Consider the following 23992-nt stretch of genomic DNA (forward strand, 5'->3'; position numbering starts at 1 on the left):
CGTATCTATATCGTGGTACATATAGAGCGTTCTATATAACTGAGAGTACAATTCCAAGTTCTATAGTGGTTCAATGAGGAATTAATAAGTTAGGGAATTTACTTGGTAAATTCTAGATCTGCTTATTGGAAGTTCTGTTATATAGGCCCATGGTCCCCTCACTAGTTTAGATAATACTGTTTGCACACTTAGTTAATTGATTTTAATTAATCAATTATAATTCTAAAATTAGACTATGTCTTATTTATGAATTTTCATTAAGCAATGGCTTAATTGTGAAGAAAATAAATTTTGGGGTCAATTTGTTAATTAAGAGACTTTGTATGGTCTAATTAATAAATTACATAAATGACAATTTTATTTAGTAATTAATTATAATTATTAAATAAATAGTTTTGGCATGTACAAGGATTGAATTGAAAAATATGGTATTATTGAAAAGAAGAATAAGTGGTTGGAAAAAGTGGCAAAATTGTAACTAGAGATTGGCTCATTTAATGTGTACGGCCAAATGTGATTTTTGCCCAATTTTTTATTCTTTTTTAATCCATATAATTCAACCCTAAGCCTGTTGCTGAAAATTATTAATTACTACGCAAGTGCACGCAATCAAGTAGTATACTCACGCAAGTGAGGTCGAACCACAGGGAATTGGATTAATTACTACTAAACTATACTTATAATTCTATTTGGCAAATCAAAAGTATTTATGATTAAAAAAGGAAGAAAGAAATTCAAGAAACTTAAAGAAACAAGTGAATATTAATCAAGATGAGAGAATAGGGAGACGAATCCTGTTGTTAAGTTACCAATGTTAATGTCTAATTGCTATCCTTCTCTTGAAGTGAATGACAGATTATAAATTAACCTAGCTCTTTTCAGATCTTCTAGGTTCTAAATCTCATGCTCTCTAATTAATCTCTTAATTAAATTAACATGAAATCAGCATTAAGCAATAATCTAAATGTCACAAAGGCTATGTAAATACTTTCGTTTCACATCAAAACCTAGACTATCCAATTTTAGCATTCTCAATTCTCACTTTTCAGATTTCGAATTGAGATCATAAAACATGTAAAAGGTGATCAATCTTGCACATGGAAATTAAACACAAATATGAATAGTGTTCACAATCAAGATGGAGGAATGACAATTATTCATTAACTAGGAAAAACTTAAACAACATTCATCATTCTCCCTAAATAGGAGTTTAGTTCAAAACATCCATAATCAAATCCATAATTAACATTGAAATAGAAAAGAACATAGAAAAATTAAAGAGAAAAGAAAGAACTAGTTGAAGCAATTGATCCGGGTCGCCACAAGCCGCTCTTCTAGCCTCCTCCTTTGTTTCTAGGGTTCCAATTCTGAATCCCCCCTAATTTTCACGAACCCTTACTATTTAAACCAATTCTCATCTTTAAAATTCGTGAAATTACGAAACTGCCCAAAAATCCCGTCATAAGGGTCCCCGTCGCGACTGGCAAAGCCCCCGTCGCGACGGGAGTCCAACTTCAAATTTTTTGAAACTTTCTGCCAGTTCCCGTCGCGACTGGCAAATTCCCCGTCGCGACGGGAATAGGCAGCGACACCAATCTTGGTTTTTCTTCTCGATTCTTTCACCATTTTTCCTCAATTCTTGTACATACTTTCTTTAAATGCCCGAGGACTTGAAACAAAAGAATCAAGCGTAATATAGCCCTAAAACTAGAAACAAAGAGTGAAAACTAACCGAAATATGACCCGAATCTTAGACTAATTTTAGCCTAACAAAGCCCAAGTTGAAATACCATAAAAAGAATATGATGCTCATCTCATCCACTTGACACTTTGTCAAATTAATGCCTTCAACCAAACCAGATGAGAGAGTTCCTTCCTTAGTGATTTCAATACCTCCTTCGTTGTTCTTCACCTATTCGAACCCTTAGTGAATGAGTGACATGTCCACACATAACAAGTCAAGTACTCAATCATAGTGAGTAAGACGGTGGTAAACAAACCCGAAGGAGAGAAAGAGATCCAAGTTCAGATCTTGATAATAGGGGTGTTCATAAAAACCGAAAAACCGAAACCGACCATCAAACTGACCAGACCGTAACCGAATTTTCGGTTCCACGTCATCACCGAATTTGGCGGTCGGTTTCGGTTTCGGTTTTTTTGACACGGCGGTCGGTTTCGGTTCTTGAAATAAAAAAATAGTTTAACCAAAAAACCGTCAAAACCGCCAAAAACCGCCCAAAACCGCCAAAAACCGCCTAAAACCGCCAAAAACCGCCAAAAACCGCCAAACCGAAAACCGCCAAAAACTGTACGGTCGGTTTTATACGGTTATAATTTCTAAACGGTCGGTTACGGTTTTCGTAAAATAAAAACCGTAACCGACCGGTCGGTTATAAAATTTTAAAAACCGACCATAACCGACCGATTTTCACCCCTACTTGATAATGCTCTGCTACAGAAAGGAATCGAGGGCTTGAACGGAAGGAGTCATATTATTTCGCTGCAACCAATGTAAGATTTTCTTAAACCCTTATGTGTTTATTTCATTGTTTTAGAGAATTCATATTTATTTCAATAAAACATACTTGTAAATAAATCTAGATCCTGGTAAAATATTCCCAACAGATCAAACTCAAGTAACTCAGATTATTGACAAATTTCTTTACTATCGGAGTACCAAGTTGCAGACATCTTTACTAAACCTTTACCTATATCCTCCTTCACTTTCTTCAGGGACAAGTTGACACTTGATATTCACCCGTGTCACGTGAGGGGACTATTGGAAATACTAAACAAAGTGATTTAAGACAGTTAGGAAGTTTGGAACAAACTGTTAGTAATGATTCTAACTAACTTGACCTTGACAACTCACAAAGAGTCTGTTATTCAGTTGTAAAAGCTTTGTTGTAAATATATGTTTAGCTCGCTCTTGCATTTTCAACTGAGCAGTATTTTTCAGTTACCATTTTCTTTCTTCTTCTTTCTCTCCAAGATTTCTGTTCTTGCTTTTTAATAGGCTAGAGAAAAAACGTACATCAGTCGTAGTAACGGCAGTAGAATAGGCAAAACCTAGAGAGAACACCTAGGAGGTGCTTTTTTACTTGGCTATGATCTTGTTGTAACTTGTAAGAGTGATTAGTGCTTTACATAATCAACATTAGCTAGGTTGTTGAATTTTTAATTACTTTTCTTTTGTGGTCGATTTATAGCTCATCTACATGACACTAGTCCATTTAGCTCACTTAAATTTCTAAAAGATAAGATATACATTCCTTTATTATCTCTCAAGAAAAAACAACTCCATGATTAGGAATTATTAGGTCCACTCCACAGTACACGCTGTTAAAAGAAAGATACTGTTGAGATAATGCCTAAAAAATAAACTGAAAAACGGTTATTGAAAGTCGTTGGAAGAGGGAAACGTGGGAGTTTTAGGTTTACACACGTGTCTAAAGAATCATCGTAAAGTTTTTCTTTTTTCCTTAAAATGTTTGGAAAAGGAGACAGTCCTAGTGGAGTCGTTTCAGAAACCTACATGTAGACTTGGACACGTACAATCTCCATAGATATTTCGGCCCACAAAAATTAGATATTTTCGTAACATAGCATAGTATCCCAACACGTGGCGCCGTTTGCCCAATTTTAATAATCCAACCGCTGATGTTATATGAGACATTTCGATTGTCTCTTACGGCATTTTGATTCAATTATAGGTCTACTTAACCAATCAGAAACTGACACGTACTTGTTCCTTGGCATCTTTAAGGCAGATATTCAGACAATAAACGCTACGTGTCAATCGCTGTGGTCTCCACTGTAGGCGCCGTTTTATAATATAATCTCATTTACTCTTCTTCTTCTTCTTCCAGTTCAGAGACGAGCTTTTACCAAACACTTTCTTGATTCTTGTAATTGAAAAAACCCATCAATGAGTGCAAACCAGAGGTTGAGACCGAACTCGCTGAGTCAGGGTTCGGATTCATCGTGTGACTCGGGGATACTCAACGAGCGAATACTCGTGTTGGTTTTCGAATCGATTAAGTGGGATATTCAAACGATCTGTTCAGCTGCGTCTGTGAATCGGAAACTCAGAGCATTGGCGGAGCGATATCTATGGCGGGAGCTGTGTGTGTATCGCGCTCCGCGCATGGTAGCGACATTGACGAACGGTGCGCCGGCTACGCGCATGGGCGGGGGTTGGAATACACTCGCGAAGCTCATGTTCTTTTGCTGTGGGTGCGAGTCGTCTCGGCAATTCCGAGTGAGCAAATCGTCTCCGGGTCACTTCGTGAAGGCTTCCCGGTTCTCGAAAACGTCGGGGCGCAGTTTCTTGGTGAAGGATTGCCGGAGCGATTTACTGTTCGTGAGCGACCCTTGTGAGCATCCGATGGGGGAGAAGGAGGACGATTTGGGGATCTACAGAGGGGTATTTCAGGGATTCTTGAGATCGAAGACGAGGGCGTGCTTGCTCAGGCGACAAGTGGCGCTCGAGGAGAGGGTTCGCTGTCCTTACTGTGGGTCCCGCGTGTGGAGCATGAAGACAGCTCGGCTCATCCCCAAGAGCGCCTCTCGCCGGCTTGGCTCGCACGATGATGGGTTAGAGTATTTCGTCTGCATTAACGGTCACCTCCATGGAGCTTGCTGGCTGGTACCGTTATCTGACGACGACGAAGAGGATGATAACGACAACGAATTAGACAAAAACGACGACGATGGCGATTGTGGAGTTCAAGGACAAGATGAGGCGACGCAGGGATCACTTAATCATTGCGATGATGATGATCGGACGGTGGGATATGGGAAAGTGGTTTCCACGCGAGGCCGAGAGGAAGGTCTTCGGGATGAGTGGGCTTCACAAATTGATATTGGTTGTCTTCCCCGAGCTTCTGTCCTCCCGTTGACTCGTTGACCACGGTGTTTGGAAACATAACGATTTTTGTGCTGATGTCAGAAATTTTGAACGATTTCTTTACGTGAGCTAGTATATAGTTTTTGCTCTTTTTAGTTTTGATCTCTGTATCTGTACAAATATATTTTTCAGTTTCAGTGTCAAACTGTGTCGTTTCAGTTCGTTAATGATTACTATAGTATGATATCAAATTACATGTTTTGGTTTTTTATTCAATATCCAGCCATTATTGTAATTTTTGTCGTTTCTCGTGCTTCTTGTCGTGTTGCTTATTTTGTTTGCGTTTTACCTCTTTTAAATAAATGAGTTAAGGGTAATTTAGTCAAGAAAATATTCAAATATTCCCGTAACGTTTATAAGCGGGAGTGCAGCCAGACCAAACACTCCTCCGAGCTTGTAGCAGCCGTTGACGTGTCTCTTTGTCCGAAAAATTTGACCGTAGAAACTTTAATGGCGTTCACTCTTTCAGCTCTTATTTTCCCTAACCTCCATCTTACCTATATTCACATTCTCAGATTCCAGAACCGCGTTACCAGGTCATAGGTCCGTTTTCGATGCATATCTTCCATTTCCCGCTCATTTTATTTATCTTTTATTTTTTTTTAATGAAATTGGCTCAATTTGATTTTTTTCGAGATTGACATTGTATTTAATTTTGGTTATGGAGAAATTTTTGATTTATTCAAGTTGTTTATATATTAGAACTTTAATTTTGATGTGTTTCCCTTATTTGAATCGAGAGTAATTTTGATCTAACTCGCTTCTCGTTCGGAAATCCCAATTAATTTACATTCCACAAGTTCTAGAATTGGTGAATTGTATTTTTGCCAATTATAGAGGATAAATTTATGGCGAACACTTTCTTGATTCGTAGTTTGATTGAATTTTCAGCTTTTATAAGATGTAGGGTTGTCATAAGCCATCCCTTTTACTAATGTGAATTGGAATAATACTAAATTTTTCACACTAGGAAAACCGTTAGTCTTTACTATGTTTATAATATTAACATATGAGCTTTTGAAGAAAATCTTAGTGAGATAGCATATACCAATTCAGGGACAAGATTGATATGCAACTTGGTTTCTAATTTTACATCAGGAGATGGCTTCTCTTCAAGATATTGGTATGTCAGCAGCTATCAATATCTTATCAGCATTGTCGTTCCTTGTTGCTTTCGCACTCCTGAGGCTTCAACCAATAAACGATAGAGTATACTTCCCCAAGTGGTATCTCAAGGGAATTAGAGGAAGCCCAACAAAATCTGGAGGACTTGTCAAGAACGTTGTCAATTTGGATTTAAAGACATACATAAAGTTCTTAAATTGGATGCCTGCAGCATTGAACATGCCCGAACCCGAGCTTACAGAGCACGCTGGACTTGATTCTACTGCGTTCATGCGGATTTATCTACTTGGGTAAGCTCGTATGTAGGAACTATGTAAAAGTGTCTTTGTTTTGGGTAATGATATGTTCACGGTTCACCCAAACATTATTCATAGTCTTACCTGTGATTAGTTGAAAAACTACCATGCCATTGTGTGTAATATTTGGGTTTACACATCATTACTCTTTTGTTATTTTCTTTTTTGGTTGTTGTTGTTGTTTGAGCTGCGGAGGTCTGATTTATCCGTACTGCATTGCGTTGCTTTTTAGTGCTGATTCACCAAAAGCAGAACTAAGATATGATTTTTTTACTCAGCCTTTATATGATCAATGCCAATATATTTGCTATTGCACATTACCTATTGACCAAACATCTTTACTTGAAAATTTTCGTACTGCAGCCTGAAAATTTTCATCCCCATAACCTTGCTTGCTTTTGTCGTTCTGGTGCCTGTCAATTGGACGGGTAATACATTGGAAAGAATAAAAGATTTAACTTTCAGCAACATTGACAAACTTTCAATATCCAATGTTCCACCCGGATCAAACAGGTACATGTATCTATATAAAATCATATGCAATAATCTGGATTTATTTTTCTAAAAGCAGATCTTCGTAATGACTGTTCATGAATAATAATGTACTACGATTCTCTTCAATACAGATTGACATTATAAAATATGATACTTTTGAGGGTAGTTTGGTTAAGCTTTATAACTAACTAAAAGCATTGAATAATTTGTGCCAATCCTGCAATTAAATTCTGAAGTTGGCCCAAGGAAGCTTCAACTTTTGACTTCTGTAGAAATCTCATTTTGTTTATATCATTTTAAAAAGCTCACTTAAACTGGTCCCTACTCCCTAATGTATCTGTCATATAGAGGAAAAGAAAGACATAACTGTATTTCACCAATTCAAACTCTATCACTGTAGTTAACTGTATTCATGGTAGGAAAATCCTGATTATCATTTAATATATTAGTGAAGAACCTTAACTTTTCCTTAACAAAATGAAGTTTTTTTTAAACTCTCTTTGTCAGTTGTTTTATAGAGAGATATACATTCTTATGCTTCATTAGATCTAAACTCAATTTGCTCAGGTTTGTGCAAAACTAATTAATCCAGGTTTTGGGCTCATTTGTTGATGTCGTATGTCTTCTCATATTGGACATGCTATGTCTTATATTATGAATACAAGACGATAGCTTCATTGAGGCTTCGATATTTAGCATCTGAAAATCGACGTCCAGATCAATTTACTGTAAGTTATTTTCTTTCTTTCTTTCTTTTTTTTTTTTTTTTTAAATGATGGCATCTTCTTGTTGTTGTTCTACTAACACTTTCTTTCCCCTCTGTATTCAGTCCTTTTACTATATTTTGAAGAGAGAGGAACACTCTTCTTCTTCGATTTTGCTAGGCTATTGTACATTAATTATAGGAGAAGTTTGACAGAAAATGACAAATCAACCACTAATCCTCCTGTAGTACAAAATAAATTAATCCCTCAAAATTGGAGATTTAAATAAAAGACTAATTACATCAAATCAGCAAAGGGATTTTAAGTCAGAGATTCTTATCTCTTTATTTTAAGAATAAACCCAAAACTAGAAATAAAATAAACATATTAAAATCTTGTGTGGTGGAGATGTGATTTTTAAGTTAGTACACCAAAGAAACTAACCTCTCCATTTACTTAACTTTAACTATTTTGGTACTATCTTTTATTTTTCCAATTTCACGTTACTAGCTTCACTCTTTTCTATTCTTATGTCTGCCCAATTAATAATAATAATAAAAAGGTAGACGCATATAACTGGGTTTTTTGCTTTATTACTGGTAGTAATTGCCAAGTACACCATTACTCTCAGAAAGTAACTTCTTCACATTTTTGCTTCTTGTTGTTCCCAGGTTCTTGTGAAGAATGTTCCTCCTGATCCTGATGAGTCAGTCAGTGAGCATGTTGAGCATTTCTTCTGTGTAAATCATCCCGATCATTATCTTATGCATCATGTATGTAAATTCTTTCATGTTTGTAATTACACGGTGTAGTTTAACTGCTTGAAGGAAAGGTTTTGTGATAACACATAGTTTCCAATTTGACATGTGAATCATGTGACTGATTGAAGAATTTTGATGTATACAGTATACCATTTTCATTTCCCAATGTTTGCAGGTTGTATATAATGCAAATAATCTTGCAAAGTTGGTTGCAAAGAAAAAGAGCCTGCAGAATTGGCTTGTATATTACCAAAATAAGCATGAGAGACATCCTACAAAGAAGCCCACCACAAAGGTTTCCAGCCTGATCTCTGAACTGTATATGATTTGCAACCGTATCCTTTTTAATGAAGTTTTGTCATCTAATATTTCATGATGTTCTATAGACAGGTTTGTGGGGCCTCTGGGGAAGTAGAGTGGATGCAGTTGGCTATTATACTGCTGAGATTAGTAAGTTAAACCAAGAGGTAAGTGCCATATTTGTTGCTATCTTTTATTTCTTTTTCTTTGTAAATTTGTTATATGAAAAGATTGTGTAGTCTTTTAGGCTTCTTTGCTTTAACACTGTAGTAATATGTTTGATCTGGATATTTGTAGCAGTATATTTGCAATTAGTCTATCACTGTTTAATGTCAATATTGGCATTTTATTCAGACTTAATGTTAGAAATACATCTATTAGAAGATACTATTCATTTTCAATGTTATTTTTTTTTTTGTAAGGATTCATTTTCAATGTTATAGATGTATAAATGACTGGTATACAGGAAAATGCAGAAAGAGAAAGGGTTGCCAGTGATCCAACGGCTACAGTGCCTGCAGCATTTGTTTCTTTTAAAACACGATGGGGAGCAGCTGTTTGTGCTCAAACTCAGCAATCGAGTAATCCTACAATCTGGCTGACAGAGTGGGCTCCTCAGCCACGTGATGTCTTTTGGGACAATCTTGCAATTCCATATGTTGAACTTAGTGTCCGAAGATTGCTCATGGCTATTTGCCTTTTTCTTCTAACTTTCTTTTTTATGATTCCTATAGCATTTGTTCAGTCTCTAGCCAACATTGAGGGGATAATGAAGGTTCTTCCTTTCTTGAAGCCACTAATAGAGAAGTGCGTTCATTCTGCATTATGTTGGAATTTTAATTTCTCATTATGTTCAAAATTTAGTTAATTACTTTTAATTGTGCTTCTTTGTGGCTGAAATTAGCTAAAGATTTATGATGATTCCAAATGGCAAAACACACATAAAAAAAGTTATGAGTTCGTTGGTTTTGTTTTAATGGTTGAAGTATCAGATGCTAAAATTTGTTGTTGCAGGAAGGTTGTGAAGTCTGTTATCCAAGGATTTCTTCCCGGAATAGTATTAAAGATATTCCTTATTCTGCTTCCGACAATTCTCATGACTATGTCAAGAATAGAAGGATTTACATCGTTGTCTTCTCTGGAGAGGAGATCAGCTGAGAAGTATCATTTGTTCATACTTGTCAATGTGTTTCTTGGAAGCATTGTTACTGGCACAGCATTTCAGCAGCTTGAGAAATTCATTAATGAGCCTTCAACAGAGTAAGTTTGCATAATTTTTGTATTCCAATTGATTCAGTTAAAGATTTTGTTATTGAAAGGAAAAGGTGTTGGAACGACTGTCTAGCTTAAGTGGTTAGGTATGTGGGTTGTGTGTATGAGGTCGGGTTCAACTGTCCAAACCCCAGCTGGGGTAATTTTCCAAATGGGTTACTAGCTACTGAATGTTTCTTATAGATGATTGATCAAGAGTTATCCTCACGAATCACGATGGATGACTAGACCCATCATCTATAACTTTAAAAGAGCAACATTATCATTATGTTTTCAATGAGTTTACTATAATTTCTTTTGTTTGTCTATTGGGATCTAGAGAGTGTCCTTGGTTCAGCTTAGATGATGTGCCACTGGCTGTAGTATTAAAGCCAAACTTACAATCTCAATCTCTTATCTGCTTTGGATCCAAGTGTTTCTGTCCTTTATATTTTCTTGAGGTGAAGGTAGATAATACCAATAGCTTTTAGGAAAAATGACATGTTCATCGAATTCTAGTGTGTTAGATTTCAAAGATTTTTTTGAATGATCATTAGGTAATAATCTAACGGAAAAGTTCTTCTGCTCCTACAGATTTACTAAAACTATTGGTGTGTCCATCCCAATGAAAGCCACTTTCTTCATGACTTATGTAATGGTTGATGGTTGGGCTGGGGTTGCTGCAGAGATCCTTAGATTGGTTCCATTAGTTATGTTCCACCTTAAGAACACATTTTTGGTTAAGACAGAGGAAGACAGGGAGCAAGCAATGGATCCTGGTTGCTTGGACTTTGCTACATCAGAACCTAGGATACAGTTATATTTCTTGATTGGACTTGTGTATTCTGTTATTACACCTGTACTGCTTCCTTTTATTGTGGTCTTCTTTGCATTTTCATACATGGTTTTTCGTCATCAGGTATGCCACCTTATCTTTATTGTTTGAATACGTATACAAATACCTGGTTTATGTTTGTGTTATGAATAAGATTAGGAGTTCAAGGAGAGACAAAAATGGAAAGCCAAGAATGTAGGACTATAAGTGAATTTGCATTGACTCTAAGTGGAATTTAACACTAGTTGTCTAACTTTTATTGATGAGAGGCACTTGCAAAGTTTAAAAGGTCCCTTGAAGGTATTTAATGAAATTTCCTGACGAAATGGAAAAACGAATATGGACTAGTAGTACATAATGAATAAGAGTGTGGCAGCACACTAGGTTTCCTGCCTCAATACTTGTTGATGGCATTCATTTCTTTGAACAGTTGAACTTCTTCTTGTTCTGAATAGAAATAGAATTGTGCATTGGTTAGCACTACAGTTTCAATAAAAGTTTCATATTGAACCTTTTTGCTGTTTTACTGAGCACTAAGAAAGTAGGCTGTTCAATATCTACAAATATTGTTTCCTGTGTTCTTTTTTTCATATTGTGATATTGAGTTTTTATTGTCAGATTATCAACGTTTATGACCAAAAATATGAAAGTGCAGCAGCCTTCTGGCCACAAGTTCATAAGCGTGTAATTACAGGGTTAATTATATCTCAACTTCTTCTGATGGGATTGTTTAGCACTAAAGGTGTTGCAAAGTCAACATTGTTGCTTATTGCACAACCAATTATGACATTCTGGTTTCATAGATTATGCAAGGGACGTTTTGAAACTGCATTCATGAAACTTCCATTACAGGTTAGTGATAGATTTACCAAAGAAATGGTCTAGTTTAAGACTTCTATTACTGGTTTGTTTGATTTTTTATGATGGTTTCAGATGCATCTTACTTCACTAGCCTATTAAATCACTAAAGAGGAAGTAATTTACAAAATCTACTTTATGGCTATATTAGTAGGTATGAAGTAAAATGAAAACAATCGAGAGATTCTTTCTAGAAAAGAAAGGAGATAGGAAATGTATCTTTACCTTGTGTTGAAAAAGGAGAGAAGATTTAAATCCTATCTTTAGTTTTTGTATGGAAACTAGGATATGTTCTATTTATATTATAAAATAATCATTTTATCACTTAAATATACATTTCCCTCCTAAAACCAATCCAATTTAGAAAGTAATATTAGCTCAAACTGGAATTTGGAAACTCATTACTTAATCTATTCTCTCCAAAAGTCCTATCCAGAAACTATCTATACTCTGATTCTATTCGCTCAAGCTTCTCCTTCCTTCTCCTTCTTTCGCCTGTCAAACAGGAAGATGTGAAAGGAAGGAGATGAGTAAGAGATTTATTGGATGGGTTTGAGGTGAGGAAATTGTCTGCACTTGAATTGAAGAGTAGAGTTCAGTTGACAAGAAAATCTTAGTGCATGTTTAGCATCATAACTAAAAAACTGTTTTTTGTTTTTAAAAACAGAAAATTGTTTTTAAAAACAATTTGGCTTGTTTGACCTTGTTTTTTAAAAACAGTTTTCAGAAAACAAAGTTACAAAAAACAAGAATTTTGAAAACAATAAAATGTTGTTTTTTATTTTAAAAACCAATTCACTTTTGGTCAATATTGCTTTTAAAAATCACTAACCAAACGTGACTTGTGTTTTAAAAACTTCAAAAACTATTTTTTTGTTCTCATTTCTAAAAACAATTTTTTAAAATAAAAAACAGAAAACAATACCAAACATGCTCTTACATTTCTTCCACTTCTAGGCACGATGATTTTGATCTTCTCAGATACCCTCTCATTCCTTCCTCTCTTTTTTTCTCAAGTATTTTGCTTCTCCTTCCTTCCAACCAAACATAGCCTGAAAACAAAGAATTTTGCTCTCTCCTCAGAATAAGAATCATTGTATCTTGCATTATCTCATGGAGTACAATTAAAGCTAATGAAAGATTTTATAGGGTCTCATAGAAGCTTAGACTACAAATGTATCTGTTTTTCTTTCATAACAGGACCTGATCATGACATTTCATAACAGGAAGCAATGGTGAAGGACACACTTGAAAAGGCTACAGAACCAAACCTCAACTTGAGAGCCTATCTTAAGGATGCTTACGTACATCCTGTCTTCAAAGGTGGAGAGTTAGAGAGACCCGTTGCCATTGATGAAGAAGAGAACAGCCCCCTTGTGGCCACTAAAAGGAACTCTTATCGGAGTAGTAGACATGATTCTGATGCCAGTTCTGAAGTTGGTGTATGAATTTAGATGTATTAACCACTGACAAATAGTCATCATGCTAACTCTCTTTATTTTCTCTTCTTCAAAACTTGGAACATACTTCTGTTTTTTTGTTCATTAACATGATTAATGGTGAGAAATGAGAACAGTGATACAAGGAAATGCGCCTGCTTTTTCAGTTTATAGGCTAGTTTCCACTTCCCAGAAACTATTTTTTTCCCTTCTCCATTTTTATTTCTTCCTCAAATTCCTGAAACATTTATAAAGTTTAGAATATGTAGTCACTTTGTAATTGAACTTTATTGGTCACCAGATTGCTTTAGGGGTAGCCCAAGGCTTGGCTTCTCTTTCTATTTAATTATCAAATTTTTGTCTTTCATATTTAGATAAAAAGAAAATATGCCTCAAAATAAAAAGAGGGAGTAAAAAATAATAAAAGATATTTATTTATTTGCTCTAGTCGTGCTCATATTGATTTCGTGTTGTTAAAAAATCTGATCCGTATTTACAGCACTACTATTATATATTTATTCATTTATCATCACCATTAAATTTATTATCTATGGTTGTAACAACTTTCCTACCTAGATACAATTCTATTCTCATTTTCATGATTTTTTATTTTGTCTTTATTTTCAATACACCCAATAAAAAAAATTGGTATCTCTACAAGTACTACAAGTACTTGTGTAAAGACAAAGAAGCAAATGTCATATAAAACTTTGGAGGAAAAAAAACTAATTTAATAAGCCACGCTAATTTACAAGGATAAGGATTAAAACTATTAAATATTTACAAACAATCTACAATTAAAGGTCCTGAAGATGATAGGCTTTCTCAACCCAGAAGTCATCAAATCAATATCTCCAGAAAGAATTGTAATAAGTTACTTTTTGATAGCTTAAAGGCAAACGAAAATGGTGGTCGAAACCATTAAACATACAACCATACTCTGATTTTGAAAGTGGTAAACTAAAAATAGATGTTCTCTCTCTACAAGGGTACAAATAGTGAAAAGCAGAACCTCAATGGCGGAAGGTTTTCACAACTTGATCAATTCTGCGTCGGCAAAGAGGGCAATTTGTCAATTGTGAGGAGCAGGTTGTGCAACAGCACATATGACCGCACCTGCGAAAATGATAGTACAGAGAAGAAATGGAATACCATGAACAAAATGTCATTTCAACATAAGTTTACTAGAAACTAGATAGAAACAGACCGAGTTAGTGAGTTCTTACGGGACAAAAACAGCATTATAGTCCTGCTCAAGGCATATCACACATAAATCTGGCATTAGAAGATCTTTTTTAGAACCATCCGATCCACTTTCAGCCTTGTCTTCTGAACCTAGGAAAAGAGTTGCAGCATTTTAGTAGAAATATTTAAGCATACACCGTAAGTATTCGTAAATGGAAGACACTAGTCAATCTACCTTCATCGTCATTCGCAGATCTTTTAGCAGCAGCCGCAGCAAGAACCCTGACATGACAGACATAAATGTTTCATTCCATAAAGAGTAGCAGCAGTGATGGTCTACAAAAGAAATAATACAACTTTGTGGTATGCTGTGGACTTGTTAGATACTCATTAGAAAATGTCCATTTATAAATTATAAGTTTTTTACTTTTCCAACCATATTAAAGTTGCTTTAACCAGATTAATTGCCACTAAAAGAAAAAAAAATGTAGTTTAACCAGTACTTGGTTTCTTAATAAACATGACTTGAACTTACCTTCTCTGTAGTTCCCAACGTCGTTTTCTTTCCATAATGTATTGGACGGCATGTTTAGCAATTAGATAAGCACCAAAGGCCGTCAAACCCACAGATGCATACTTGTACCACCTGGTAAATGCATCTTTGTTAATTACACCGATACATAAAAGTACTTAGTACAGTAAGTAAAGGAATGAATAAAGGTCAACCTTGCCCATTTTCCTAAGTTTACGATGAGTTGGTCAAGGGTTTTAGGTGATACGTAAAACGGTCCTTTGTGGGGTTTCTGAATTCGGACAGTTCCAATATCATCTTTGGCAGCCTGATAATAGAATAAATTGGATAAGAGAGAGGCACACATTGGTTAAGGTATACTTGCATCAGAAGCTTAGATTATAAACTAAAATATGGAAGTTCACTAAAGGGGTTTTATAATATAACTGAGCAGATTTGGGGAAAATGTTTAACAAACATTACAATCTTCAAAATACTTATTGTTATTTTTATTTATTTTTTAAACTAAGATCCCCATTTGAACTACCCCTTGAGCAAGTCACATGCCTAACCATTTGAACTACCCCACTTGGGTCGAAATACTTATAATTTCTCTCATATGGACATCCTCGATGTTATATTATATGATATTGAGTGAATGTATATATGCTCAGTAGCAATCAACAGCACAAGGGATATCACACCAAGCAGAACAACTTGAACTAGAATTTTTATGTTAGCACTAAAGACATTGGTATAATGCACTAACTGCTCCATGAAATGTAACACTCCTTGGAAAAAGGCAACAAAGATTAAAGATCACCTCTTAAGAGATTAACGCTGTTCAAGACATCAAATTTGTTATCAGATTTCCTTTTTTTGGTTCTCTATGGAATCTTTTTATAAAAAGATACAATAACTTAAGTTTCACTCCAAGCAAGGGAAAAGGAAAAGCATTTAACAGTTTCATATTACCCTACTGCATACCTCACCAACAACAGTCAAAGAAGTACCAGTTGGAAGTACCCGCTCAATACGTTTAACTCCAAGCATCTACAAGCACATAAATAGCAGAAAGTTCAGTTAACCAAAAGAGAGTCTGAGTATGTGTGTATGTGAAAAATTAAGTAGACAATTACTAATAAACAAGACCTTGAGGCCTTGGAGATAATCTAATGTCCCACGTACAAGGGATCTCCCTGATTCTTCAAACACCTCACTCGCTACTGGCAACACAAAACCTGTGGCAGCTCGAGCTCCCAACACATAAGCACGAGCAGTCCCATCATCCTGGTCCAAAAAATTGATGGAAGAAAAAAAAAATTACTCCATCTATCAACACTACTTTAATGAATCATGAAGCAAAGCACACAAACATGAAGGAATGAGAAATGAGTGAAAGAGAGAGCTTCTCACCAGATACCATGGAACCTCTTTACTCATGGATAACATTAGAGCAGAATCCTGTATCCATGAACCGGCATCATTGTGTTTCAAAAAATGTTGTTCTGCCTAAGTAAGATAAGAATTAGACTGTTAGTGATACAATAATTAAACTGAAGAAAATACCAAAGTGAGAACATATGTTGTAATAAAAGTGTTGTTTTTCTGTAATTACTGTTTCCTCCACAATAACTCCACGTAAACCACTGAACTCGCAGTTGATAGGGCTTTCAGCACTGACTCTCCCGGAAATCGCAACAACCAAAGGTAATACACACTCAGCATCTAACAATTGTGCTGAGAAACAAAAATAATGATTTAGAAATTGTATACAAGCTAAGACCACCATAAGAAGAACAATTATTTGCTGTTTACATCCAAAATGCAATGAATTCTAAAGTTGATGATATGCAGTTTGTGGATGCAGGGCCAGGACTACAACTCAAGTCTGCAGCCGAAAATGAATAAGCGCCCAAACAGTGTTCCACATATCACCCGATTAATAGCAGGCTTGCTAAAGCAAGCAAACACAAAGAACTTAAACAACCAAATGTAAGGCACAAATCAACAACATTAGTTTATATGCCGTTGCCATGAATGTGAAACTCAAAACTTATATGTGAATAATTTAGTTCCAGTACTACCAACCTAGTCATTACAACAAAATAATGACAATAATGAACTTGTATACAAAAGAAAAAAAAAATGAAAAGCACAAAACCTAATTCTTTCAACTGATTGACCCGAGTGACCGATTTCAGAAGCTCCGCATCCCTGCAAATTGTCAGAAATACGAAACAAAATCATAACAAAGAAATTCCAATTACCCAAGGTGTAGCATTACTCTAGAATTTTTCAAATTTTTTGCAGCGTTATAATTCATAATAGCATTAGCAAATTAACAGTGATTGACTGACCTGCCACTGCTCCTGCCGAGAAGGTATAGGGCAGCTGCACTCAAACAGCAACTTAATCCACCCCATGGAAGCATGTTCGATCAGCTCAATTACTAAACCCTAATTTTCTAGCCTTTCAACTAAAACATATGACCATATGTTAAAGCTACAGGTGCATCAATGGCGATTTTCATCCAAAAACTGCCACAATCTGATAGATTTCCAATAGTAATATATGTTATAGATAACGTTAATATTTACATAAAAGAAAGAAAGATTTGATCTTTCTTAGCTGCAGCGAATCGGGTAGATAGAAAATAGGGGAATTAGTGAGGCAGAGAGATGAAAGAGGGGAACTTGTTGGATTGATTATGGAATTGGAATTTTGTGTTTGGTTGTGAAGAAAAAAGAAAAGGAAAACAGAAGAAAATTGGATTGGATTGGATTGGAAGGAAGAGAAGAGATTCGAAGGCTCCTCCGTTGGTAGACTGTGTTAGCAAGCTATCCTCGTGCTTGGGGGGCTTGGAGTTGGAGGAGTGGCCATTACAATTTCAGAAGAACAAAATAAATTTTATTTGATTTAATAAGGACAACAAGTTATTGCAAACTAATAACTAAGTATGAGGTTTATTTATTTGTGTTTGCTACTGACGTTTTCTATTTTAAGCCAATCATTCTCAATTTTTTATTTATTTTTACCACCAATAAACGACAAGATTTTTACGTTTTAGTTTCGCTTCTAACAATGTTATGTACCACTATTTATCCATTCTTCAATCTACAATCAAACATTCTTGTCTTCTCACCACTTATTAAAAAAGATAAATAATTTTCAAATGGCAGTGGGAATGAGATAATAAGAATGAGGTTTCTTCTTAAAATTAATTGGTAATGAAAAGAGTGGCTATTCATTTTATATATGATAATTTATTTTTACCCATAAATAATATAGGACTAACTCTAATACACTATTCTTGGGTCTAGAAAGTGTGAGGATAACGAACAACCTTTAAGAAATCACAAGACCCTTTAAGAAACCACAAGGTTGAACGTGACATTTGAAAGAATTCTACAAGACCAAATATCGAGAAATTTGTAGGTGTACATGTCGTGAAATTTGTGGATTTCGAAACAAGTCAAAGACTCAAAAACTGGAAATTAGTATACATTGGTCGAAAAGTCCCAAATAGAAGTTAAAGGGGAGACCGAGGAAGTATCTTTTTGGACCAGCAACACTTTGGCTCACAACGGATCACAAATGACTTTTTGAACTAGTGACACTTTGGGCTCACAACGGATCACAAGTGGCTCTAATACCATGTTAGAATTTGGGATAAGGTAAATGAGATTCCATCTCAAAACCAATTTCACAAGGAGTAGCTCATTCTTCTTATATATGTCAATTTATTTCCACACATAAACAATGTAAGACTAATTCTAATATATATTTACATCAATTTTTTTGACATATATTTTCATCAATATTTTGTATTGTGTTGAATATATAATTATAAAAATTGATACAAAATTTAATACTTTATTAAAAATATAAAAATAATAACTTATTATATAAAATAATAAAAAATAAATGTAAAAATTTATAACTTAATGCAATAACTAAATTTAGTAATAAAATATTAAAAATGATAAAATTAAGTATAAAAATAGTGTATTTCTTATAATATAAACTTTGTATCATGATATATTGTAATTCAAATTTAGATCAACCTTTATTATGTGACAAATTTAAATAAACTTTTAACAACCCAATTAAGCAATTTTTTAAAGTGAATTATATTTTAGTAATAAATCATAAATTTGCATCTCCAATCTTAGTCTTATTTGTGGTATAATTTTTCAACATCATGTTTAGAAAAGGGGTAAGTTGAAAAATGCCTCTTTTATTTATCAATTAATCAAATTTACCTCTAATTTTATATTTATTTGAAACATACCTCTTTTTATATGTATTGTACTGAAAATACCCTGACATAAGAGAGTCACATGGAAAATATTTTGAAGTGATAGGGGAAAAATTGGTACAATGTTTAAAAAAAGAGGTAAAAATGATAGACTTTAAAAAAGAGGGTAAAAATAAAAAAGGATAATATAAAAAGGGTGTAGAGTGTAATTTCCTCATTAGAAAATAGGATAGAATTAGATTAGATTCAATATTTTTTAATGAAAGGATTTGCTTAAGTAATTAAATTGAAATTAATTAATTTAATCCTATATCAAATTCTCATTGGCCTATAACAAAAAAAAATGGCAACTTTGTATGAAATCTACTTTATTATAATTTATTAACAAAAATTTATTCTTATATCGTTTAATTCAATGACAAATGAATCAGTAGGTATAATAAAAAATTAAAAATAAAACTATTATTGATTAAAAGCCCACAAGTGTGTCACATTACAAATACTTATCAGTATCACTTTTGTAGCGTAAACTCTTATAAATTTGCGACTGCCAACTATACTAATACTATACCAGATTCTATGAGGTCTAAACCACTTAAGGCTAGCTCAAGTAGTCATAGGAGGGTGCGTGTGTTGGAGATTCTGGGTTCGAGTCTCAAGTTATGCATTGTAATATATAAACGCTTAATTCAAAGAAAAAAAAATTCTATGAAGTCTAATTTTAGTAATTTATAAAATGCTAATTTTTTTTATTTTAAAAAATACGATATAGGATTTAGCTGAGGCAAGCAGGAAGCTTATAAAAAGGCCACTAAGATGGCTAGAAAAATAGAACCCGAAAAAAAGAGATAAAAGTCTCCTCCCATCCCATTTAAGTTTTCAAACTGATAATTTTTTTTCCTTTACATTATCCATAGCTTGATTACTGATCAACAAACAATAAACATTCTACTTATTGATTACTAATCTGCTTATTGATTATTGACCTTCAACAATAAGCATTATTAACCTTCCACAAATACATCCCACTTACTGTTCTTCAATAATCTATCTACCCCTTACACAATTATACCACATAATATCCTGGTTTTGTTCATTAAATACCCATTTACGAACTAATTTAATCTGAGCCACTATGCCTAAGGTCAAATTTTCTACTCACTAAGAGGGACATTATCTTGTAATCTCTACCTATTAATAATGAGAATGCAATATTTTTTGAAACAAAAATTAAAACTTTTATTAAAACAAATCAGCTAACAAAATAACTTCTAAATCAGAAGAGACAGACCCCTACTGAAAATACTATCAGCAATTGTCATGTTTCCTTATATATTATAAACATTTCTTTTGTTGGGTTATATACATTTTAAGCTATATATTGTATTAATACTTATGTATTATATTATTTTGTTCTTATTATTAAATATTTAGCTAGAAACCAAGAAGAATATTACATTCAACCGAATGAGAATATGAGATTGAAGAAGACAGATATTCCTTAAATATTTTCGTCAAGTTAAATATTTCAGTTTTTTTGTTGTTGGTGTGCTTGACATGGGTAAGACGGCAAGCTAAAGGTAGTTTGTCTTTTTGCTAAGATGTTTTCTATGGATAATGTTTTTTTATTTATTAACTTCTATGATAATGTTGAGCTTAAATTTAATGGACATAAAAATAAACAATACAGCTAGCTAATACAGTAAATACAAAATTCACATTTAGATCTATACAACCTATGCGATATATGTTTGTAAATGTACAATATTTTTATTTAATTTATTTGAGATGCATGGTATATGAAGGCAGATAAATAAATATATTATAATATATGTACATACAGAGCATACATATTGTTTATGTTAAAAATAAAGTGCTGCTAAGAACTGAAAACATCAGACCACATAAGGTGTAAATTGGAAGAAAGAGGTGGATCAGTGAAATTTCCAGTCAATATTTGTGATGAAACATACTGATTTGCAGCTTCGGTGTAATGATTCCCATCCCAATTAACATACTCTGTTGTATTACTACATGGTGTTGCTGTCACCATGCTCCCATTTAGGCTCTTGCTTACGCCACAAGCAATCCTGCTGTCAAAATTCAATGGCAAACCGCCATAGCCACAGCAAGCTGCTATAGGTTGTTTGAATCCTGTACCCAATTCAAATTCAGAACACAATAGATAGTTTAATCCAAACAAAATTATTAAAATACAGTTCTAAAAAAGTATGTACATTATAAGGGTTCCCTGTTCAGCAATTTTCATAAGGCTAATTAGGATTTTTACTCCCTAAACTTTAACATGTACTAAATTATGTCCCCTAAACTTTTCTAGCCGTTAAAAATTCTCCCTGAACAATTAAAATTGTTAGATTTAAGGACTTTTGTCAAATTTCATTCAACTTTACTATTTCAGTGATTTATGTACTAAATTATGCTCTCCAAACTTTAATATCTACCAAATCATGCGCATCAAACTTTGACTTATACTAAATCATGTCTCCTAAATTTTCACCCATGTTAGATTTTTTTTACTAAAATTAGACAAAAGTTCTTAAATTCAACAATCTCAATAGTTCAGGGGTATTCTTAACGACCTTAAAAATAAGGTGGCATGATTTAGTACATGTCAAAGTTCGGAGGATAAAAATCTTAATTAACCTTTTCACAACAGAAGGGCTATTAGTTCTTTTCTATTTTCTGAAAATAAAGGGCATATTTAAAGAAGGAACAAGATTAAATAATAAAATCTCATGCAAGAAATATTGAGAAAGCAAATGTGAGAGCTTACCAAACTGGGAATAGTTTGCAGTGAGGTTATATTTTATTGAGTAAATGTCAACAAAAGTAACCTTTGCTTCAGGAAATTGTCCCCTGAACTTCTGACAAAGATCATGCAGTTGAGAATTGAAAGCATTAGCAGCGTTATTGTGAGAGGTAACACATCCAAATTTGTCCAGCTTTGATGGGTCTTTACCAAATTGATCAACAATTCTTGGTAAGCATCCGAAAGGACTAGTGTTGTGTATCCAAAAATTTCTAGCGCCCTCACTGTATAATCTCTGTAAGAATGGAAAAAAGGCAAAATAAAGTAAAGGAATGGGGATGAAAATTGCTTCTAATTAAGATCTTAATTCTGCCTTTTTGAGAAGAAAAACTACCTTTAATCCAGTCTCGAATTCTGATAAGAGACTTGGGATTGAAGCAACTACTTGGTCTTCTGATTTCGAATAAAATGCACCATCAAGATCGTTCTGTCCCATATCAAACATGTAGAGACCGTGCCTGAAGTAATTTTCTGAAGGAAGAACTCTGCGAAACCTACTGTCTAAGTAAAGCCACACATGATTTGATACCAATAAATAACACACACACTTAAACAAAAAGATATGCCACCAAAATTAATTAGAAACTGGATAGAGTTTGGTATTTGAAATATTATACCTTTGGCCAGTAGTTGAAGAGCACGGTCCTTGAATCTAACAAATTCAGACACCTGAACCCCAAAGGAGAACGGGCTTAATGAAGCTGCATTGGCTGGAAGTATAGTGGATCCTCCAGTGGCAAAATTACAACCCTTTTGGAAGCTTGGTGCACCGATTGAATCCAAATATGGATTTAAAAAAGGTAACTTTAATGAATCCACTGCACCATGCAGTCAATTAAGGAAAAATATATCACATCAAATATGGATTTGTAAAGTCTAGGACGCATTTCCACAAACAGTTATCGTGCATGAGACCAGAGTGATCGTACAAGAAGTAAATAGAAGACATAAACTTACTAAGAAAATCAATGATGAGACGGCCATCGCAGAAGCGGCCAGAGGGTTTGAGGAAGTAGGTTTGGCCATAGGGTTGCCCAACCGGGAAAGCGATTCCGGCAGCAATTCCGCCGGTGTCAGAATTGGAATCGCCGAAGTTGAAAACCGCCGGATATGTAAAATCAATGGGGCTTACGTGAGGTAATAAGTATGAAAAGCTTAATGCCAATGTTAGAATCAAAAGGGTTAAGAAATTTGTAGTAGCCATGAAATCGGATGGTTTTTTGACCTCAAACGATTTGGACTCATAGATTTTCTTATAGTGATTAGCAGACTTAGTTTGGTGAAAACTGGAAGATGGGTACCTTGTAAGTTTAGCTAAAGTGATAGTTTTGAAACTTTACAATCATAAATTCAACAAGTACAAGCCACAGGTTACTTAAAATGTAAAAATGTCAAAAATATATATTTATTTTTTAATTTCTATATATATAACACACATTTTCATTTCACAAAATTTACACATGCATATGATTTTTGTTTATTTATGATATTTAAAAAATGAAAATTCTAAACGTTTATATAGAAAAACAGTTCCAACAATCCGGTAAAACGCAAAAGGGACCCGTTACTTTTGTCTTTTTATTATTTTTTTTTTTAAAAAAAGAGTGATATAATCTTAAAAATCACACAATTAGTGTGTTTCTTAACGTCATTAAGTTTTTTATTCTACTATTTCAAAATGCATCCCATAATTTTTTAAATATAGTTCATTTTAATAATTTTTATTTTACATAAAATATATATTTTTAATTATATTAATCTTTTTTTTTAATTTATATTCTTAAAAAGTATATTTTTATACTTTCTAAAAAAATATTTATATTTATCAAACAAAAATAAATTAAATTTTAAATATTATAACAAAAAAATTAAAATAAAAAATTATACACAATTTTATTAAAAAAAATAAAAAAAATTATACTATATATTTTTTATTTTAATATTGGATGGTATTGGATGACTATTGGATTGAATCAGTCGGTTGGATTCATTGGATTTACATGTAATTTAAGAACCGACCGATCCAATATTGGATTTTAACCGATCCAATCCAATCTTGATTGGATATTCAATTTTTAGCAGTCGGTTGACATTGAATCAGTCGGTTTGTCTTTAAATTGGATCATTTCTACACAACCCTAACTCGAGGAGAGAGAGTAAGAAAGAGAGATCAATGAGAAAAAGAGAGAAAGAGGAGAAGATAAAAAATTAAATAAAAGATTTATTTATTTA

At 33.8% G+C, this 23992-nt stretch overlaps 4 protein-coding genes across 8 annotated transcripts; 2 read left to right on the forward strand and 2 right to left on the reverse strand.

The window, feature by feature from the left end:
- The first annotated feature begins 3567 nt into the window (after positions 1 to 3567).
- Positions 3568 to 5122, forward strand: LOC115703242 (EID1-like F-box protein 3). The gene has a single exon (XM_030630763.2). The coding sequence runs from the start codon at positions 3929 to 3931 to the stop codon at positions 4907 to 4909; it is 981 nt and encodes a 326-aa protein (XP_030486623.2). The 5' UTR covers positions 3568 to 3928; the 3' UTR covers positions 4910 to 5122.
- An 800-nt stretch (positions 5123 to 5922) lies between these two features.
- Positions 5923 to 13316, forward strand: LOC115703162 (CSC1-like protein At4g02900). Of its 3 annotated transcripts, XM_061107092.1 has the most exons (11): positions 5923 to 6324; positions 6694 to 6843; positions 7418 to 7553; positions 8201 to 8302; positions 8466 to 8585; positions 8677 to 8757; positions 9057 to 9397; positions 9605 to 9850; positions 10436 to 10760; positions 11295 to 11528; positions 12761 to 13316. In XM_061107092.1, exons 1-11 carry the CDS (start codon positions 6011 to 6013, stop codon positions 12980 to 12982), a joined length of 2271 nt encoding a protein of 756 aa, XP_060963075.1. In that variant the 5' UTR covers positions 5923 to 6010; the 3' UTR covers positions 12983 to 13316. The 3 variants fall into 3 exon arrangements, with proteins under 3 accessions (XP_060963075.1, XP_060963076.1, XP_030486564.1); XM_061107093.1 differs by lacking the exon at positions 6694 to 6843; XM_030630704.2 differs by lacking the exon at positions 5923 to 6324 and having other exon boundaries at positions 6740 to 6843; positions 7393 to 7553.
- A 366-nt stretch (positions 13317 to 13682) lies between these two features.
- LOC115703223 (E3 ubiquitin-protein ligase SP1) lies at positions 13683 to 17609 on the reverse strand. 3 transcript variants are annotated; one of them, XM_030630753.2, is made up of 11 exons: positions 17030 to 17609; positions 16834 to 16886; positions 16288 to 16409; positions 16086 to 16181; positions 15858 to 15959; positions 15657 to 15722; positions 14885 to 14997; positions 14694 to 14804; positions 14394 to 14440; positions 14200 to 14308; positions 13683 to 14089 (listed from the first exon to the last, which is right to left on the reverse strand). In XM_030630753.2, the coding sequence occupies exons 1-11, from the start codon at positions 17101 to 17103 to the stop codon at positions 13987 to 13989; spliced, it is 996 nt and encodes a 331-aa protein (XP_030486613.2). In that variant the 5' UTR covers positions 17104 to 17609; the 3' UTR covers positions 13683 to 13986. The 3 variants fall into 3 exon arrangements, with proteins under 3 accessions (XP_030486613.2, XP_030486607.2, XP_030486598.2); XM_030630747.2 differs by having other exon boundaries at positions 14200 to 14302; positions 15822 to 15959; XM_030630738.2 differs by having other exon boundaries at positions 15822 to 15959; positions 17030 to 17608.
- A 3071-nt stretch (positions 17610 to 20680) lies between these two features.
- On the reverse strand, positions 20681 to 23250 carry LOC115703212 (GDSL esterase/lipase At1g54790). Its single transcript, XM_030630730.2, has 5 exons — positions 22718 to 23250; positions 22378 to 22578; positions 22095 to 22261; positions 21725 to 21995; positions 20681 to 21084 (listed from the first exon to the last, which is right to left on the reverse strand). Exons 1-5 carry the CDS (start codon positions 22962 to 22964, stop codon positions 20810 to 20812), a joined length of 1161 nt encoding a protein of 386 aa, XP_030486590.2. The 5' UTR covers positions 22965 to 23250; the 3' UTR covers positions 20681 to 20809.
- Positions 23251 to 23992: the final 742 nt, after the last annotated feature.

Source organism: Cannabis sativa, chromosome X (assembly GCF_029168945.1).
Source record: "Cannabis sativa cultivar Pink pepper isolate KNU-18-1 chromosome X, ASM2916894v1, whole genome shotgun sequence".
In the NCBI taxonomy this organism is placed as follows: Eukaryota; Viridiplantae; Streptophyta; class Magnoliopsida; order Rosales; family Cannabaceae; genus Cannabis; species Cannabis sativa.

Bases quoted from the DNA above. Each gene is read 5' to 3' on its own strand.
- LOC115703242 (XM_030630763.2), top strand. From the start codon at position 3,929: ATGAGTGCAAACCAGAGGTTGAGACCGAACTCGCTGAGTCAGGGTTCG.
- LOC115703162 (XM_061107092.1), top strand. From the start codon at position 6,011: ATGGCTTCTCTTCAAGATATTGGTATGTCAGCAGCTATCAATATCTTA. The intron at 8,303-8,465 runs GTATGTAAATTC...CAATGTTTGCAG, and splicing joins ATCATTATCTTATGCATCAT to GTTGTATATAATGCAAATAA. The intron at 8,586-8,676 runs GTTTCCAGCCTG...GATGTTCTATAG, and splicing joins CAAAGAAGCCCACCACAAAG to ACAGGTTTGTGGGGCCTCTG.
- LOC115703223 (XM_030630738.2), bottom strand. From the start codon at position 17,103: ATGCTTCCATGGGGTGGATTAAGTTGCTGTTTGAGTGCAGCTGCCCTA. The intron at 16,410-16,833 runs GTTTTGTGCTTT...TTTGTTTCTCAG, and splicing joins CAATCAGTTGAAAGAATTAG to CACAATTGTTAGATGCTGAG. The intron at 14,309-14,393 runs GTAGATTGACTA...CTCTTTTCCTAG, and splicing joins ATCTGCGAATGACGATGAAG to GTTCAGAAGACAAGGCTGAA.
- LOC115703212 (XM_030630730.2), bottom strand. From the start codon at position 22,964: ATGGCTACTACAAATTTCTTAACCCTTTTGATTCTAACATTGGCATTA. The intron at 22,262-22,377 runs GTATAATATTTC...GGCTTTACTTAG, and splicing joins TCTTCAACTACTGGCCAAAG to ACAGTAGGTTTCGCAGAGTT. The intron at 21,085-21,724 runs GTAAGCTCTCAC...AATTGGGTACAG, and splicing joins TGCAAACTATTCCCAGTTTG to GATTCAAACAACCTATAGCA.